Genomic DNA, 18,721 nt, shown 5'->3' with positions numbered 1-18,721 from the left:
TTTCTTCAATTGACAATAACAAAAAAGAAAATAATAATAAATAGATACGGGTATAAACAGGTCGAGAACTCTAGATTTTCTGACGTCAGAATATACTTGCATAGTAATTTCCAAAACACAAGGCCAATATGGCCTTGAAAAACTGACCAATCGACTCAATGAACTACAATGCATTGTGGGCTACTACGAGTAAACTACTACTTAAAACACGTGGAATTAGTGGGAAAACAGTCAATTAATATATTGTCTGGGACTCTCATTAACAAAGTTTTTATTCTGCAAATATATTTAATGTAAAATATATAACGTAATCTTCAATTTGCATGCTCAGATTAAAAAAATATTGTTTATTGGCTTCACGATTCGACTTTCTTTTTCGCCTTGCAAAAGTAGTTGAACCGGTTTTGTGCATTGTTATAAATTGAACCTACAGTAATTTCACGACATATGACACAGTGAAATATCCAATGAAATGACCACTGTCCAGTAAGAAAATCATTTGAGCTCTTTTAAACCTGTATAATGTCATTGCAAAATCATTTCTGCCTAGAAAAACACGAAACTTTCATTGAAACACTTCTTTCTGTACTGAATGTGTATTTTTTTTTATCAGGACCTGAACTACATCATAATATTCAGTATGCTAAAAAGAAGTGTTATGAAAGCGACAGGGGCGGGTCCAGCCATTTTAAAAAGGGGGGTCCTAACCCTGTACGAAAGGGGAGGGGTTCCAACTACATGTCCCCATTCGAATACACTGATCGTCCAAAAAAAGGTGGGTCCATCCCCCGGAACCCCCGCCCCCCTGGATCCGCCACTGAGCGGGTACGGTATATAGCTCAATACATTTTTTATAGTTTAAATTCATCCATCGATAATATCCGTTTGTTGCTAATTTTATCACAAAATATACCTCAGAGGTTTTTTATCGTTCGGCTGCTGTCCTGTTGACATATGTAAAATATCTCCAATATTAAAAGTCTCTGGATCATAGTGGGTGCCATATTACCTATTTTTTTTCTTTCTAAAACGTGCTTTGTATATAGAAATAAGAAGATGAAGTATGAGTGCCAAATGAGACATCTTTCCAACAAAGACATAATTTAGTAAAGAAGCAGTCATAGGTCCAATGCTGAAAAGTAAGCTATTAATGACCCAAAAATTACTTGTGTAAAACAATCCAAACAACAAAAAAACCAAAAAAAAACCGGCCCAATTAAATATATAAAAGGACAAGAAATCTATCCCATCAAAAAAAATTATATTGTATAGGAGCCTTTATTTCAGTGGTTGTCGTTTGTTTATGTGTTACATATTTGTTTTTCGTTAATTTTTTTTTATATAATTAAGGCCGTTAGTTTTCTCGTTTGAATTGTTTTACATTGTCATATCGGGGACTTTTATAGCTGACTATGTGGTATGGGCTTTGCTCATTGTTGAAGGCCGTACGGTGATCTATAAATGTTAATTTCTGTGTCATTTTGGTCTCTTGTGGACAGCTGTCTCATTGGCAATCATACCACATCTTCTTTTTTATTATAGATCCAACGCTGCAATTTTCACAAAACATATCAAATTTTCCACCTTGTCGCACATACATATTGATAAAATCATTACAGCTTATTTCTTATGCATGTGGAGCAAAACTTTGGTTACCTTGCTTGCTTGTTTGTATATATTGTACAAAATATAAAATATACAAGTTAAACTATATGCCTATATATGTATATATTGTTTAAAGATGTCAATCTTATTTTCAAAGCTTGTATAAACAACTATACAAACAAAGCAAGCAAGCCAACCAAAGTTTTACTTTGCAGGTTTAAGAAATCAGCTGTAATGATTTTATTCAGTTTGGCAAATGTTCGAGCCCGTTAAAAAACGAACAAACTGAAACTACAGTTGCTGACTTCACTACCTTCAAAAAAAAAGGGAACAGTTTGGAAGTCCCATATCATATACTGAAATGTGACCAACAAAAATACTTATAAATTTTGTTAACACTGCCATGACTTTTTGTATGTAAATATTTCTTCGCCTTTTTTACGAACACAAAATTCAAGGATCCCACATTTGCCTTTAATTATCTATACGAACATTGCTGTACTCTTGAATATCAGCACCGGCTGTTATCGACGGCTTATTCTAATATGACGTGCTTCTTTCGCTTTGTAAACAACACCGTGATAAAATTCTCGATAAATCTATACTTAGCGCAGACTCCAAGATGTACACAAATGGCTGTTTAAATATGCCTCCCACGTAAATCCACATGTATCGTAACCTATGTGTAGACGGTTGTGGATTTCGCTGTGTTAACAATTACAATTGAATAAAACCCTACAGAACATTTATTCTGATTCTGACGCATAACAAAAAGAATTTACACATTAGAGAACAGTAAAATGGACAAATACAAAATAAATTAAAATTCCGCGAAATTCCAGTAATGATTTTGGCGCATTAACGTCATTTCAAAACATGACGTCATACGAATGAAAACGTCAAAGCTGAACGTTTTTCTATTGCGTTTACCTTCTAAACTCGAATACAATTGCATTAATAAATTATTGAGGTAGGTGTTGCTTGTTTTCTGTTCTATTGCATAATTCGCACATTTACTGATTTCAGCAAGTCAACATGGCGGCTCCTTGGTTACAACATGTCAACAGTGAATTTGACGGTAGCTTACGATAAACAATGTAAATTTAAAATTGCAAATGTTGGGTTTACTGAGAAGTAACAAAAGTAATCACATTTTTTTTCTAGCGGTTAGTTAAGAAATCATTCATGCAGGTTTATTAGATTTGTTTTACATTTATCGAACAGTGGGTAAAATAGAACAGCCACACACACGGTATACCCATCATCGCTTCAGTTTTTTAATGATCGTATTTGTCCTATTAGAATCGAAATAATTCATGGAAGCTATAGATTTGTTGTAAATTTACACATGGCCTGGGCCGTGATATTCGTTAATTTTATCCCTTGCTAACGCTCAGGATAAAATTCGAATATCACGGCCCAGGCCATGTGTAAATTTCCAACAAATCTATGGCTTCCATGAATTATTTCTTAACTTTACACCAGTAAGTTTGTTTCATGGGTAATTGTGTTTTTTCGCTGTTGTTTCGTTGCATCTGGTGGACAAATACATGAAATCTCTGTGCCATCATCAAACATGTTAATGGCTATATATCGGGTAATACAAACCCTTTTTTCCTCACATAGAAACAACTCTTCGTTAATCTGAGCATGGAAGTAATACTTTATATCACGAACTATAAATGAGGATACACAAAATGAAAAACTAAGCGAAATTGTGAATCCCGCATTGCACGAAAAAATGTGTTGTATTTCAGTAAATAACACGTGTTCTTGGTTGATTGTAAACACGTAGTAGTCCATCATGCATTGTGACTCATTTAGTGGATTGGTCAAAAACCTAAGTAAAAATAAATTGCGTCACATGTAAATAAACAATTACATGTGCGAGAACATAAGTATGCTAATTTATGCTTTTCCATATAAGGTAGTGGTCCCGACCTGATAAATAGAAAACTAGTTTTGTCATCATGGATGGCAAGGGGTTATAATAATTTACTTTTTGAGTTTCTCAGTCTAAAAGTTTTACTGGAAGGAATTTCAGAAAATCAGAAGGGAGTAATTAAAAGAAAGTCTAATTCCTTTTGTATACAGAACAATGAAATTTATTTCAAAAGTGTTGATAAGAAATCAAATGAAGTTATGAAAAGACTTGTGATTCATAAAGACAAATTATAAAGAGTGATGTATCTATATAAATATATATATATATTAATAACCAAATTTGTTGAAGGCCGTACGGTGACCTATCTTTGTTAATGTTTGTGTCATTTTGGTCTTTTGTGGATAGTTGTCTCATTGGCAATCATACCACATCTTCTTTTTTAAATTACAAAATATTTTTTTATTATTATTCAAAAATCTGCATGCTGCATGTTTGTGTAATATAACTTGTATTAATTTGAACAAGAATTTTTATTATGGACTGAGGATTTTATAGGGAAAATTAATATTATGCTGTTGACGAAATTTAATATAAAATATTGTTAGCAGACACGTTTTCATAATGATATATTGTCATTGACAGAATTTCATAGTGAAATATTGTCATGGACAAAATTTCATAGTGAAATATTGTCATCGACAAAATTTCATAGTGAAATATTGTCTTTAAGGCGGTGACAAAATTTCATGGTCAAGCACAATATTTCATAATGAAATGGTGTCTTAAGACAATATTTCACATGAAATTTTGTCCAACAGACAATATTTCATGGAGGACAATATTTTATGTTACAACCTCTCGAAAAAAAAATTGACATTTGATTTTGCACGACAGTGCCACGACAACTTTTTTATCTATCTTCCACGACAAAAAAATGTACGATCAGTTGTGATCGGGGCTTTACATTTCGAACATCTCTATGGACGTCATGGCAGTATGGCCGTTACGTCCTGCATCGATCTGCATCGTGTGTTATTACCATAGTATCATCCTTTTTTCCCGAATGTGGAACAATCCAAATTGAATTCGTAGAAAACTAACGGAAACCGTTTTACTAATTAATTCATAATTGATAATCTCAAACGTGTGAACACTATATAATTTTAAACCTAAGTAACTCAGTTTTATAAGTTACCCAATACCCAGGAGGAATACTTTAAAAAAATTCTTATTCACGATGTAGCACTAAACATATTAAATTTTCCAATTAATCCTTACCTGTAAAATGGCGCAAATGTAGTTTTTACAATAGTATCTTTGACGGCTACATGTATAGACTAAAGAATAAAATCGGGGAATGAGTCAAAGAGACAGCTACCCAACCAAAATATGCAATTCAACCGAAGGCCATTTGGTCTTCAACACAGCGAGAAATCACACACCTAGAGGGAGCCCCGAGCAGGCCCCGAAACACAGTGTTATACATATCGTTAGATCAAGAATATTTACGCCATTCTATGCTCCTAAATATAAAGATGAACAGGGGCGGATGCAGGAATTTTCGAAAGGGGGGGTGCTAACCCAGGGCAAAGGGGGGTGCAAAACATATGTCCCGATACAAATGCATTGATCGGCAAAAATAAAGGGGGGTGCGCACCCCCGGAACCCCTCCCCCCCTCTGGATCCGCCACTGATGAACCAAAATAAAAAAATATACAAGAGCAACAAAGGCTAAAGGTTCCTCAGACACAAAAATGCAGCGGGTTTAAACTTGTTTTATGCACGCCCATAATTTCCCCTGTATCTCTAGCCACATATATAATTTTAACGTCCACAATTTTGAGTGTCACTGCCAAAGAATAAATTTTGCGGTCCCTAACGATTATTGCCAGGCTCGGCTACTCGACTTTCGTAACTCGCAACTCGACTTTCGTAACTCGCAACTCGACTTTCTTAACTCGTAACTCGACTTTCTTAACTCGCAACTCGACTTTCGTAACTCGCAACTCGACTTTCTTAACTCGTAACTCGACTTTCGTAACTCGCAACTCGACTTTCGTAACTCGCAACTCGACTTTCGTAACTCGCAACTCGACTTTCGTAACTCGCAACTCGACTTTCGTAACTCGCAACTCGACTTTCGTAACTCGCAACTCGACTTTCGTAACTCGCAAGTCGACTTTCTTAACTCGCAACTCGACTTTCTTCACTCGCAACTCGACTTTCGTAACTCGCAACTGGACTTTCTTCACTCGCAACTCGACTTTCGTAACTCGCAACTCGACTTTCTTAACTCGCAACTCGACTTTTGTAACTTGCAACTCGATACTCGCAACTCGCAACTCGATACTCGACAACAAGTGAATCTCCATTAACAACACAAATGCAACTCTGGTATCAATAGCCGATCGGCTAATATATGTAGAACCCCCCTGGAGACTGAACCCGCTATACTGAAATGACAATAGTCATTTCTATAAGTTAACCAATGACCACATAAAATAACAGAAAACTGTCAAATACCTACCGAATTTAATTTAATTTAATTGATTCTTGTCATGATTTAATGGACGTATGTGTTTTAAATATATATCATTTACATGACCACGCTAGGTCCTGGACATTCTCTTCACCCGACTGACCCAAACTACTCACCCGTTAGTTGACGTAACTATCTTATCTATTTGATTTATCTATACAGGATGATTCACTGCAGTGAATTTCAATATTTAAATTTTTTAACGTTTATAATTCCATTTGAAATTAGATAAGCCGATAGTTGAATTATCCGGCTGGTGACATCGTTATACATATGCCTAGAGGAAACCATTTCCGACACAAAGACATAAGATGTTTACTTAATCATGAGTAACTGTTGTATCACTATATTTTATGAAAATATTAAGACCATTGCACTTTATTCAACTTCCTTTATTACCATTTAAATAGTTTACCTATAAGAAAATAACTTTTTACATTTTTGGGGTAAATTTGACCGACTTGAGAAAAACTTCTGTGTAAAATAGCTTTGCGGTATGATATATAAATGTGAATGTGAATCATTCACAGTCGTTTTGAGATCATGAAGGTTCCGAAATGATACATGAACCCTCATACACGATGAATAAAGTAAAAAGACATCTACATTTTGATTCTCTCCATAGTTCTATTATTTTTTTTTAATCAGATCATCTACAACAACCCTGCTCTTCTTCCACATACAATAACTGGTGCGACCAAACCTAACTTTCAAATAACAAGCTATATAATCATGATTCACATTCACACTTATATATCATACCGTATATATACATGACAGCAACAACATCAATTGTGCAGAAAAGCAGTTTTAAAAATAATTGAAATGTGATGACTTGATTATCTGGGGCACATCATTAAGCTCTAGGATAATTCTAAAGTCGTTCACAAGGGTTCGAAATAACACATGTGAAAAAAGAAGATTGCAGCATCAACATAATTAAGAAAATAAAAAAAAAAACAAGTATGAAATCCACTGTAGAGTTTAAAAAGTCCAAAACAACAGCATACGACCAGATATACAGACATGTGCTTATGTAGCAGACAACAACCCAAACATAAGACCATTTACGTTTTATCACAACAAGCACGTGCTCACAATCGCTCATGGTACAACACAAAAACTATACCATCCCACAGACATATTCTTATGTATATATAGCCATAGAAAAATTAAACCACCAGTGCACATGATCAACGCATAACCATATGCTTATGTAGCAGAGACATCATAAAAATGGATGGTCTCACGGTCAATCACACACAAACATATGCCTTTATAGCAGACACCGATGCAAAAACAAGAACACACGCTCAATCACACAAACATACCCATGTTGCAGACTGACTAAAAAAAAAATAAAGACAACCACATAATCAATCGCCTCAACGTGTGCTTACGTAGCCAAAGAAGTAACCCCCCCCCCCTAGGCTACCAAGAAAAAACAAGATTGACTATGCACACGCTGAAATATCTCGCCTTCTGTTTTAATAATCGTATATATAAACCAAACAAGAAATACATGTCCATCTGACAATCATTCAATACACTAAATATAGTTGACCTTTTGCTAGAAAACTAAACATTGACCAATGAACCATGAAAATGAGGCCAAGGTCAGGTGAACCACGCCAGGCAGACATGTGCAGATAACAATTCTTCCATACAACAAATGAAGTTGACCTATTGCTTAAAGATTCAGAAAAACAGATTGCACATACAACATATAGTTATCCTATTACTTATAATAAGAGAGAAATTAACGTAATGTCATTACAAAAAATCTTAACTTTTTTCCAAGTAGTCACTGAACCATGGAAACTAGGTCAAGGACAATGAACATATGACAGTTGGAAACTTCGTAACATGAGGCATCTATATACAAAGCATGAAGCATCTAGTGTTACCACCTTCTAAAATATAAAGCTTTTAAGGAGTTAGCTAAGGCCGCAGCCGTATCCGCCGCCGGATCACTATCCCTATGTCGAGCTTTCTGCGATAAAAGTCGCAGGCTAAACAAAAATAAAACAATCACACGACCAATCACACAGATATATGTTCATGTAGCATAAAACACCCAATACATAAGACGATCTCGCAACCAAGCACATTGACGTGTTAATGTAGCAGACGCAGCATCAAATTTTAAGTTCCTTATCATATGCTATTGTTCAGTGGAACAACATGCATACAACAAGCTATGCGCTACCATTTTCCACCAACGCCACGCAATGTCTATGTAAATATTCAGTACTACAAACATGATGACCAAAGACTGATATCTCGGGAAATAGATGTCTAACTTATAAGATATGCACTGACCAACGTACGGTTTACTCAATTTGTGATGACAACAGATGTGATAGCACTATTTCATTAAATACTTCGTCTATGACATGAACATATGGATTAGATTTGATTACAATTTGATGTTGTACAACTTGGAAAATCTTTTTTTTTAAATTAAGGCATATATCTGCTTCATGCAAAGCTCCGAGTCTTTTTTCGGATTTAAAAAAAATATATATATTCCATCTGATCAGCTCCGGCTTTGGACTTTCAAATACTTTGGCCTCGAGTATCTCTGATTGGTACTAGAGGAAAACAAAAGTTGTCAGAATAGTTTCAAATAAAAAGAATTGATAAGGAAGAAAGAGAAAAGTAGAAACCTTAGTTATCGGCTACGTTAATCGGAACCAAACAAAGCAACATTCACTTATTGCTGATCTAAACAATATTACTTCTTATCCTAGCCGATAAAAAGTACATGTATAATTTGTGGTTTGCAGGTGTAAGCTACAATTATATTAACTTGATATGTGCAAAACTATTAATTTTCTTATCTGGATTTGAAATCTGTATTGCATGCAGTATACAATTTAAACTGATGAATCATACATATATCTTTGCAAACCTATATTTAACAAATAATAATTATATTTACTCACCTTAAGACAGTCACCTTTTTGATGTATACATTAAAATGTGACAACTTTAATTTTACAAAGAAAAAAACAAAGCAAAAGAAACAGGTCATTGTTAGATTTTTGAGAAGCATCATGCCAAATAAAAAAGTATGTTTCTCGATAATGGGAGAGTGCGAAACCATGTGGCATGCCATGGTAAAAGAAAATATACAATATATATCAATAAAAATCTATAGGAAAAAATGCGGTCATCAACAAGTCTCATTAGGCATTACATGTACAAGTATTTTGTATGGGTTATTCAGCAGAGACGCATATATATTTGAGACATGACAATCATTATTGATCTCATTTTAATGGTTTACACAATCCAAAATGTAAAGAAAGCATTTTCGTAATTAGGACAGTTTCTTAGTTCAGTACTACATGGACACAGCAGTGTATAGTACTCCTATGGGCAAAGCACGTAATATGCACACTAAAGTTAGTTTGTCACGCGGGTTGGTCGACTGACTTTCGATGGGTTATATGCATTTTATTTTCGATGTGAACGAAATGATACGTAGGGTTTTTCTCGATATTAGACATCAATTCAATAATACATGCAAGTATAAAGAAACGTCGCAAGATACTGGTGTCACCTAACGTTACACACTGGAAGACGTTATCCAAAATAAAAACGTTAGAATGCACGTTTCTCTAATTTTTGTGCTATTTTCACATTTCCTGACCGGTGTGAGAAAAATATTTCTCCTCACTAGTGAAAAATCTGTTCTCGGCAAATGATTAGTCGAAATTTAATTATGACGTCTAAATGTTTTGTTTTCTTCTGAATTTTCCTATTGTGACGCCATCAAAATAGACGGCAATGCCTGATGACGTCGAGTATAAAGAACACAAGTTTCTGAAAATCTTTGAAAAAGAAGGATAAAAATCATTAGAGAAAGAGATTCCGACACTATAACTCGAGTATTACGATATTTCTCCACTCTCGACAGTTAAATTTTAGTTATTTAAAGTGCTCGGCAAGCCTCGCGCTTTAAATAATAAAATTTAACTGTCTCGAGTGGAGAAATATCGTAATACACTTGTTGCAGTGTAGGAATCTATATTTTTCATATGGCTTTCTAAAATTAACGGATATTATGAGCGAAATTTATGAACTTTAGATCAATGTTTTCTTAGATAATATACTAAGCTTTTTATTAACAAATAAAAAAATAAAAATTGAATTGAAACTATTTGTTTAATAAACATTTTAATTACAAAAGCAATCGATAATAAACTACGCACTGCTAACATGGATAATGCACGCATTTATACACTGCAGAATGTCAAGGCGAATGGTCTACGGTATATATAGTATGACAGTGCCATTAAGTTCTGCAAAAATATATACAATTAACAAAGGAATCAGCGGGAACAATAGCTGTTTTCTTTTCTATGATTTTGTATTGTAGCGGATCGGCCTGTCGATCATTATAAATTCCGGAAAACACTTCATGCAGTTCCGCGAGGAATTATTGCCCCCTCCCATGGATCGGTATTGAGCTTTTACTTAAAACATTTGAAGTTTTCTCAACAAACAACAAAAATTACCTGTATTCTGAAACTCTGTGAAAACCGCAATAATGACAATTGACGTAAATTTTGTATATTTTGTTACATAACGTTAAAATCGTATGTGGGGACATTGTATCGGACATTATAGTTTTATCCGATATCTCGTATTTTAGATTAAATTTATGAGAATTTACTATCAAAATAGAGATAACTTTTTGTACTTTTTTTCCATTATATTTTATTTTATGTAGCGAACAGTACTGTATTAAAAAAATATCACGAAAAAACAGAAAAACGTAACCCTACGTCAATTTGGTTTGAAAGGGAAACGTCGCACGATACTGGTGTTATTTTAGTGAAATCGCGGAGAAGACACATTCAAGTCATTAATTAATAAACATTAAAAGTGATCTTCTAAAGTGTTATATATCATTTTAAAGCTTTTAAATTCTACTTTCAGAATATTGCAATTTTGTATATGTAACAGACTTTTTTCATTAAGTAAAAATCAATTAAACCTTCATTTTTTAATATTATTTCCTTGTCCCGCGTTACACTTTAAGTTTTGGGAAATTCGGAAAATTGTAAAAAGCATATAAAAGATTCCACCAAACGATATAAAAGTCTGTCTAGAACAAGCACGACATAATTGGTCGATGATGTAATGTCGGTTTTTTCTTTGAAAAGACGGAATTTCGAGAAAAAAGGATCTAGATGATACAAATTATATGTGTCCCATGCACAAAAAATTGTCGTCTTTTTTCTAAATTGTCCAATTAAAAAGGGACACCAGAGCAATCACCATGTCGTAAGTAAATAATTATTATACTAGTATTTTGTACAAAGCTCACACTTTCGCCTCATGCAATAATCAGGGATTTTAATAACAAATTCTTTTTATTCGAGTCGAATATCAATGTCCGACAATTTGTCCCTTGAAACGTCGCAAGATACTGGTGTCACCTAAAGCCCCAGTCCCACTAGACCACGATCGCACCACGCTCACCGCGATCTAAAATAAATTTAGATCGTGGTGAGGTCGCGGTATGAGCGGCATGAAAATGTTAATTTTCGTTGCTTTCACGATGCTACTACGTCCTAATTACGCTTCTACAACGATCCCGCTACGATGAAACCACGTTCTCACCGCGCTTATTCTGCGACCTCACTACGCTTATAAAGATCTTTCTACGCTCTTCACGTTCTCACTACGACCATACCACGAGTTATACGATTGCGACACGATCTTACTGCGATTATAGCACGTTCTTACCACGATTATACTACGTTCATACCGCGATCTTACTACGTTCTCAGCAATACCGTCAATATCGTGTTTCATATCAATATAGTTCCATTCCTTCTATTTCTGATTAAAACGGAGATTTCTCGGAAACAATACAGTCATGCCACCAAAATCTAGTAGAACTCGTTGGCGTGGTGGTAGGGGTTGATGTAGAGACAGAGGGAGCAAAGTATGAACGCCATACTAAACTCCAAATAGTGCACAAGAAACTAAAATGAAAAAAAAGTACAAGACTAACAAAGGCCAGAGGCTCCTGACTTGGGACAGGCGCAAAAATAGTGGGGTTAAACATGTTTGTGAGATCTCAACCCTCCCCCTATACCTCTAGCCAATGAAGAAAAGTAAACGCATAACAATATGCACATTAAAATTCAGTTTAAGAGAAGTCCGAGTCTGCTGTCAGAAGATGTGACTACAGAAAATAAACAAAATGACAATAATACATAAATAACAACAGACTACTAGCAGTTAACTGACATGCCAGCTCCAGACTTCAACTGATACTATACACATAAGTAGTATAATACTTGTCATCAAGAGATGTCGGAACGACCAATCAAGCCTAAATTACAACCTATTGCTGGTCCATAAAGCTCAAATAACGATATTTTAGTGAACGATAGCAGAGATGACACAGATGTGTCAATATATATATGTGGTATGAGTGCCAATGAGGCAACTCTCCATCAACGTAAAAATCTATAAAAGTAAACCATTATAGGCCAAGGTACGGCCTTCAATACGGAGCCTTGGCTCACACCGTACAGCACGCTATAAAGGGCCCAAAAAATACTAATGTTAAACCATTTAAATGGGAAAAACCAACGGTCAAATCTATATAAAAACGAGAAGCATGGTTGAGCCGTTAGAGCAAGTGGATAAATACATTCAGACAAACAAAATCTAGGGAGTTTTTTTTTATATATTTTATGTGAAAATGACAATAAAAATGATGGTCGTAGTGTGAACGTAGTAAGGTCGTGAGAAGAGCGTGATGAGGACGGCAAGGGCGTGTTAGAATCGTACTATGGTCGTGAACAGCGTGGTAAAGTCGTAGTGGAAGCGTAGTTAGGTCGCGGTGAGAACGTGATGGTCGTAGTAAGGTCGTGATTACGTCGCTGTGAGATCGTAGCGCAATCTCTCCGAATAGAATCACGCTTTCGCTACGCTCTCGCTACGATTGTACAGCGACCTTTGCGATCTTACTACGATCTTAGTGCGCTCTCACTACGCTTCTACTACGACCTAATTTCGCCACGACCGCACCACGCTTGTTTTGAACATGTTCAAAGTTGGCCACGCTCTACACGATCTTAAAGACCTCACCACGACCGTGGTACGACCTTACTGCGACCTACACGATCGTACCACGATCATCAAAATTTGCAATTTTTTCACAGATCGTAGTGCGATCGTGGCCTAGTGGAACTGGGGTATAACGTTACTAACTGGAAGACGATATCCAAAATAAAAACGTTAGAAAGCACGTTTTTCAGATGTCTTTCTAAAATTAACGGATTTTATGAGCGAAATTTATGAACATTAGATTCATGTTTTCTAATTACTAAGCTTTTTATTAACAAATAAAAAAATAAAAATTGAATTGAAACTATTTGTTTAATATACATTTTAATTACAAAAGCAATCATTTTTTTTTAATACACTACGCACTGCAAACTCCATACAGCCTTATCGTTCGGGTCATACTTCCCTTTCTCTACAAAGTGTAAAGAAGCGTAGCTAGATGTCACCACTGGTTTGGATTTTGTACGCACTGTTAACATGGCTCATGCACTCATTTATACACTGCAGAATGTCGAGGCGAATAGACTACGGTATATATAACATGACAGTGTCATTAAGTTCTTCACAAATATATACAATTTACAAAGGAAGCAGCGAGAACAATAGCTGTGTTCTTTTCTATGATTTTGTATTGTAGCGGATCGGCCTGTCGATCATTATATTTTGGAAATTGAAAGGGGTAGATACAAAAATATAAAAAGGGAAGAACGTTTATGTCAACAATGTTGTCTAAATAAAATAGATGATGAAGAGCATTTTTTATTTACATGTACAAAAAATAAAGATTTGAGATTTGAATTTTTGCAGAAAGTTAGAAATATCTATTAAAGATAATATGGATAATTTGGATAAATTGGTTTTATGTCTTTCTTGTCCGTCAATTATGCAGTCATTCGTCTCAACTCGGCCGATTCCGTAGAGTAGCGGATTCTACCGAGGATTGCCGAATGTTATGCAGTATGCTGCAGAAAGTTAGAAATATCTATTCCAATATAGATAATATGGATAATTTGGATAAATTGGTTTTATGTCTTTCTTGTCCGTCAATTATGCAGTATGCTGTTTCATTTGTTAAAAAGTCATGGTCACTGAGGAGGGTGGACTCAACAACTGCATGATAGATACATATATGTATAATATACATATATAATATATAATGTTTTGTTCTTTTGTTGTTTTTTTCTGTATGATGTATTGTAAAATTATTATGTTGATTTACATGTATGTATGCCTTCAACCCATATGGGTAAAAATGTGCATTTATATTCAATAAACTATTATAAATTCCGGAAAACACATCATGCAGTTCCGCGAGGAATTATTGCCCCCTCCCATGAATCAGTATTGAGCTTTTACCTAAAACAATGGAACCGCAATAATGACAATTGATGTAAATTTTGTATATTTTGTTACATAACGTTAAAATCGTATGTGGGGACATTGTATCGGACATTATAGTTTTATCCGATATCTCATATTTTAGATTAGATTTATGAGAATTTACTATCAAAATAAACATAACTTTTTGTACTTTTTTCCCTTATATTTTGATTTATGTAGCGAATAGCACTGTATTAAATAATTATCATGAAAAAAAAACCAGAAAAACGTCATCCTATGTATGTATAAGATTTCAAAATCCTTTAGTGTACTTTTCACATTATCATCATAATCATTACGCACGAAGTTCAGTCCAGTTTCTTCATCTCTGTAGTTGTTGCACGTTTGTTCTGTTTGCTTGCTTTTTTTTGGTGGGTGTTTTTGTTTTGGCCTTTTTTTTGTCAGCTTGTTTGTTTGTTTGTTTTTCGTTGTTGTTGTTGTTGTTGTTGTTGTTGTTGTTGTTGTTATTCAGTTTATATGATTTGTCTTGAGGGGTAGACTATATCAATGATGTTCAGCACTGAATTTTGCAACATAAGGTGATACTTTTTGAATAATCTCTCTTAAAGTATGAAGTGAAAATTATCTAACTGAATCGTCAGAATTTCTTTCGCATCGACTCACACAATGAATTCAATTACTAGAACTATTTAATTATGTTACATTTAATTTCTACACTTCATAAATTATGCTTAAACACGCAACTTATATTTGACATATGTCATTGTTGAAATTGTTCAGCATTTTTGTATTGTTGTTTATGCATACCATTCTAAGCTTATCTCATGTTTAATCAACTTGTGATACATTATATGAAATCGTGTGGTTTTTTTTAACCTTTGGAAGACGATAGATTCGTTGTTTCTCCATTGGTTGACAACATGACCAGAGAGAGTTGAAGTTGCTACAGTTAAAAGTGAATTGATGTTATTGAAATGTAACATTATTGGCTTGATTCATTTGTATTCTTTCTTTTTTTATTATTATTTTTTCCATTGTATGAGACAATGTTTTTAAGCATTAATATAGTTATGTCATTGCCCAGAATTATATCACAATGTTTAATTTCCTAAAAGGCTGTAATGAAGATTTGTCTCTAATAGTCTCTAATAGCCTTTCCGTACTATTCAGAGATGACATACATTTGAATGTCGAATTTACCATTGGTCGTTTTTAAATGCAGAATCATTTGGCTTTCTATATATATATGTACTCAAAATTCTCAAAACAATATGAATACGAAAATGAATAAAAAAACAACAAACAACTGTTCTCTCAAAACTGGAGGTATGCAAAGCATCATGAAAGCAAAATTTTACCTGTTGCATAATATTATGATAGTTCATTTCAATTAATAAAAAGACAAATCAAATTTACTTTTCAATTCGCGAAAACTGTATGCCTCTATTTTTGTGCCATTGATATACATAAATGTATGAAATAAATTGGTTTAAAAGGACCATTGGCGCAAAGGATTCCTTTTTTGGACGTCATTTTTCTGTTTGTTATTTTTTTCTTGTAATAGACATACCTTAGACTATGTCTAGAGTAAGCTTTAGATTTGAAATTGAAGAACAATATGACCGACAGAAGGGGAATGTCAGTACCTCAGAATTTATCAGAAACGAGTTAAGATATTACTATAACATTCTAGGGATATAGCCTTATCCGGAGATCGCATTTTCATCACAATTGAGGTGACCCTTTTAAGAAACAGTTTTCAAAATATTAGTTCATCATGGTTTGTAGTTCTTTGTTTAGGGTGTTAAAAAAGTTATCATGTGATCTTAACATATTTATGTCTTTCATAGTCTAAACAAATATATGTATCCTCGTAATCTGTTACGGACATATCGCACATAAATTATATAAGGGTCCATAATAAGATGTCCTATTCGTTAATTGTTGTCTGGGTATAATCGACCCAGACTAACAAGGCGACTAAATACACCAATCGTGAAAAACACCAGTCAATTTAAGGACATATGATCACAAACTTTTTATTGTGGTTAAACGCTGAAATTAATTTTATTAAAAGAATATATAAAAACCGAAATATTAGGTTCCAATTTAATGAAAAAAACCAAAATAGTACATTTTATATTTGAAATTAAAGCATTTTTTTTATAATCTGATTTATTATATGTCATTTTTTTGAAACATGAAGACTAACTTATACATCTTTAAATGAATAAGACGCTTGTTTAAAAGATGTACAACTTCATTAATCCATTCATTCATCTATCATCCTAATAATTAATCAACACAGAAAATCTTTACAAGAATGCATCAAATTTCCCACTGACATTCAACTTTAAATATCGTTTTGATATGACTTTTTGGAGACATTATGTAAACTGAAGGAAGAAAAAGATAGTATTTTAAAGGTCTAGCTGATAAAAATGAACCGAAATATTCAAAGACGAATATGACTGAACTTATTATATAATGTTCGTGAAAGATTACGAAGACAAACTCGTAAGATGTATTCGAGTCAGTCCAGTACTCTCCCAGTACTCTTCCATTAATAACAAGTTGAATATATTCAGAGTTGTCGACCTTATGGTGTTTTGTTCGAGGAAAAAAAACAAAGTGTATGAAATTTAATTAGTATCAATGTACATTTAATTATGGGTCACACACCTGGCAAACAATGAGATTTAATTTTAAAACTTCAAACGTCATGATTGAATTAGCACCCATTTAGTTGATTGCAAAAATAACACTTTCATCTGTCAATCTTATGAATATGTATGAGGTGGGCAGTATTAAAGGCGCTTGCTATTTACAAAGTACCCATTCATATGAAAACCATTAATTTGTACAGAGGGACTTTGCTGTGGACGTGGGATTTAGTTCAGATTATCGTTTGATCAACAACACCACATTTGATTTTCTGAAAAAGGATATTTTTTTTTTATTAATTTTACACTAATAGGTATCATCATCTTCAACGGTTTTGAAACGCCCCCTGTGTAAGCGTGTGCTCGTACTGATAGACACGGTATTTATCACTGGTAACAAAAAACTCCGAGAGTCTGCAGTGTTTAAGTTAGGGAATAGGCAGACTTCTCGTAAATTTGAAACTAGATGCACCACAACAAAAATATACGTAGTTTGCATTAGCTCTTGAAAAGTTTTTATTATATTCAGGAATTTACACTTGTATCGTTTCATTATGTGGAAATCATTATCAGCCGTTTTATTTTGCTTCATTTTGTCAGTAGTGCTTTATTCCAGTCTCACAGATGCACAAACGGCACAACGGACAGTTAATAGATTCCAGACTTGCAGAGATGTGAATTTCTGTTGCCCTGGACGAAATAACACGTGCTATGCTTTCGGACCACGAAGGGACGGCAACGTAAATGAATCAAAATGTTTTTGCGATGATAATTGTAGAGCAATGAATGATTGCTGTATAGACCATGAAAGTTATTGTGAATATCAAAGAGGTGAGTGTTTCTAATCATTATAGTATGTATAAGTGTGTGCAAAAATGTATTTGGCAAATAAGACGCACTTGCGAAAGATGATAACACACGTGTATGTAATTTATCAACGGTGTAGTTATATTTAGTAGAGTACACCCAACTTGCATTATGTTAAGACTATTAGACAATCATTATTGAATTCCTCACTCTGTCACTAGATTTATTTGGGGAGGGGTGTCCGGCCCGGACGGCTTCTCTTATGGGGCTACATTTATATGGGTATTGCAAATGTTGCATCTGTTCTCTTCAAACTTTGCTAGTTTAGAGAGCCACCGTCCTCCTTTCAAAATTTGGGTCCTCATCTGGTTTTGTTGGTAATTTGGGGGATTGTTTAAACCGGGATGTGAGAAAGTGCGTGTGAATAAGTTTGGGGTAATTTCTGTATTCATACTCGGTATTCATATTGCAATAATTCAACTGTAAAAACAAGATCTAATAAGAAAAGCAACTATTTTCATACCCATTCAAGAGGAAAAGTCTTTATTGGCGAGAAAATCTAATATGTGAAAGTAAAACCTTTCCACTAGCAAGAATTTGTGATGAATTGATTCTTGAAAAATCAGTCAGTTGAAAATGACAAATTATGTTCATTACCCACACTTGAAGTCTTGAACAGCAATACACAATTGTATGTGCAACAATGCTGATTTTTAGTAGGTGTCTGTTGAGCAATTGTCTTTAAACATCACATAAAATAACATTATTTATTTTACAAAT

General features: G+C 34.1%; 2 protein-coding genes across 2 annotated transcripts in view; both read left to right on the top strand.

Moving 5' to 3' along the window:
- LOC143076133 (mediator of RNA polymerase II transcription subunit 15-like) overlaps positions 1-18,721 on the top strand; it is a 294,855-nt gene that overhangs the window by 103,362 nt on the left and 172,772 nt on the right. The window lies entirely within an intron of this gene.
- Positions 17,307-18,721, top strand: part of LOC143076134 (somatomedin-B and thrombospondin type-1 domain-containing protein-like) — a 43,480-nt gene continuing 42,065 nt past the window's right edge. The window contains exon 1 of the mRNA XM_076251797.1: positions 17,307-17,965. Coding sequence (XP_076107912.1) covers positions 17,689-17,965 — 277 coding nt within the window. The 5' untranslated portion in view covers positions 17,307-17,688. The remainder of the gene's footprint in view (positions 17,966-18,721) is intronic.

This window comes from Mytilus galloprovincialis, chromosome 5, assembly GCF_965363235.1.
Source record: "Mytilus galloprovincialis chromosome 5, xbMytGall1.hap1.1, whole genome shotgun sequence".
NCBI lineage: Eukaryota > Metazoa > Mollusca > Bivalvia > Mytilida > Mytilidae > Mytilus > Mytilus galloprovincialis.
The sequence above is the reverse complement of the archived record's forward strand: the minus strand, read 5'-3'. Positions and strand labels throughout refer to the sequence as shown.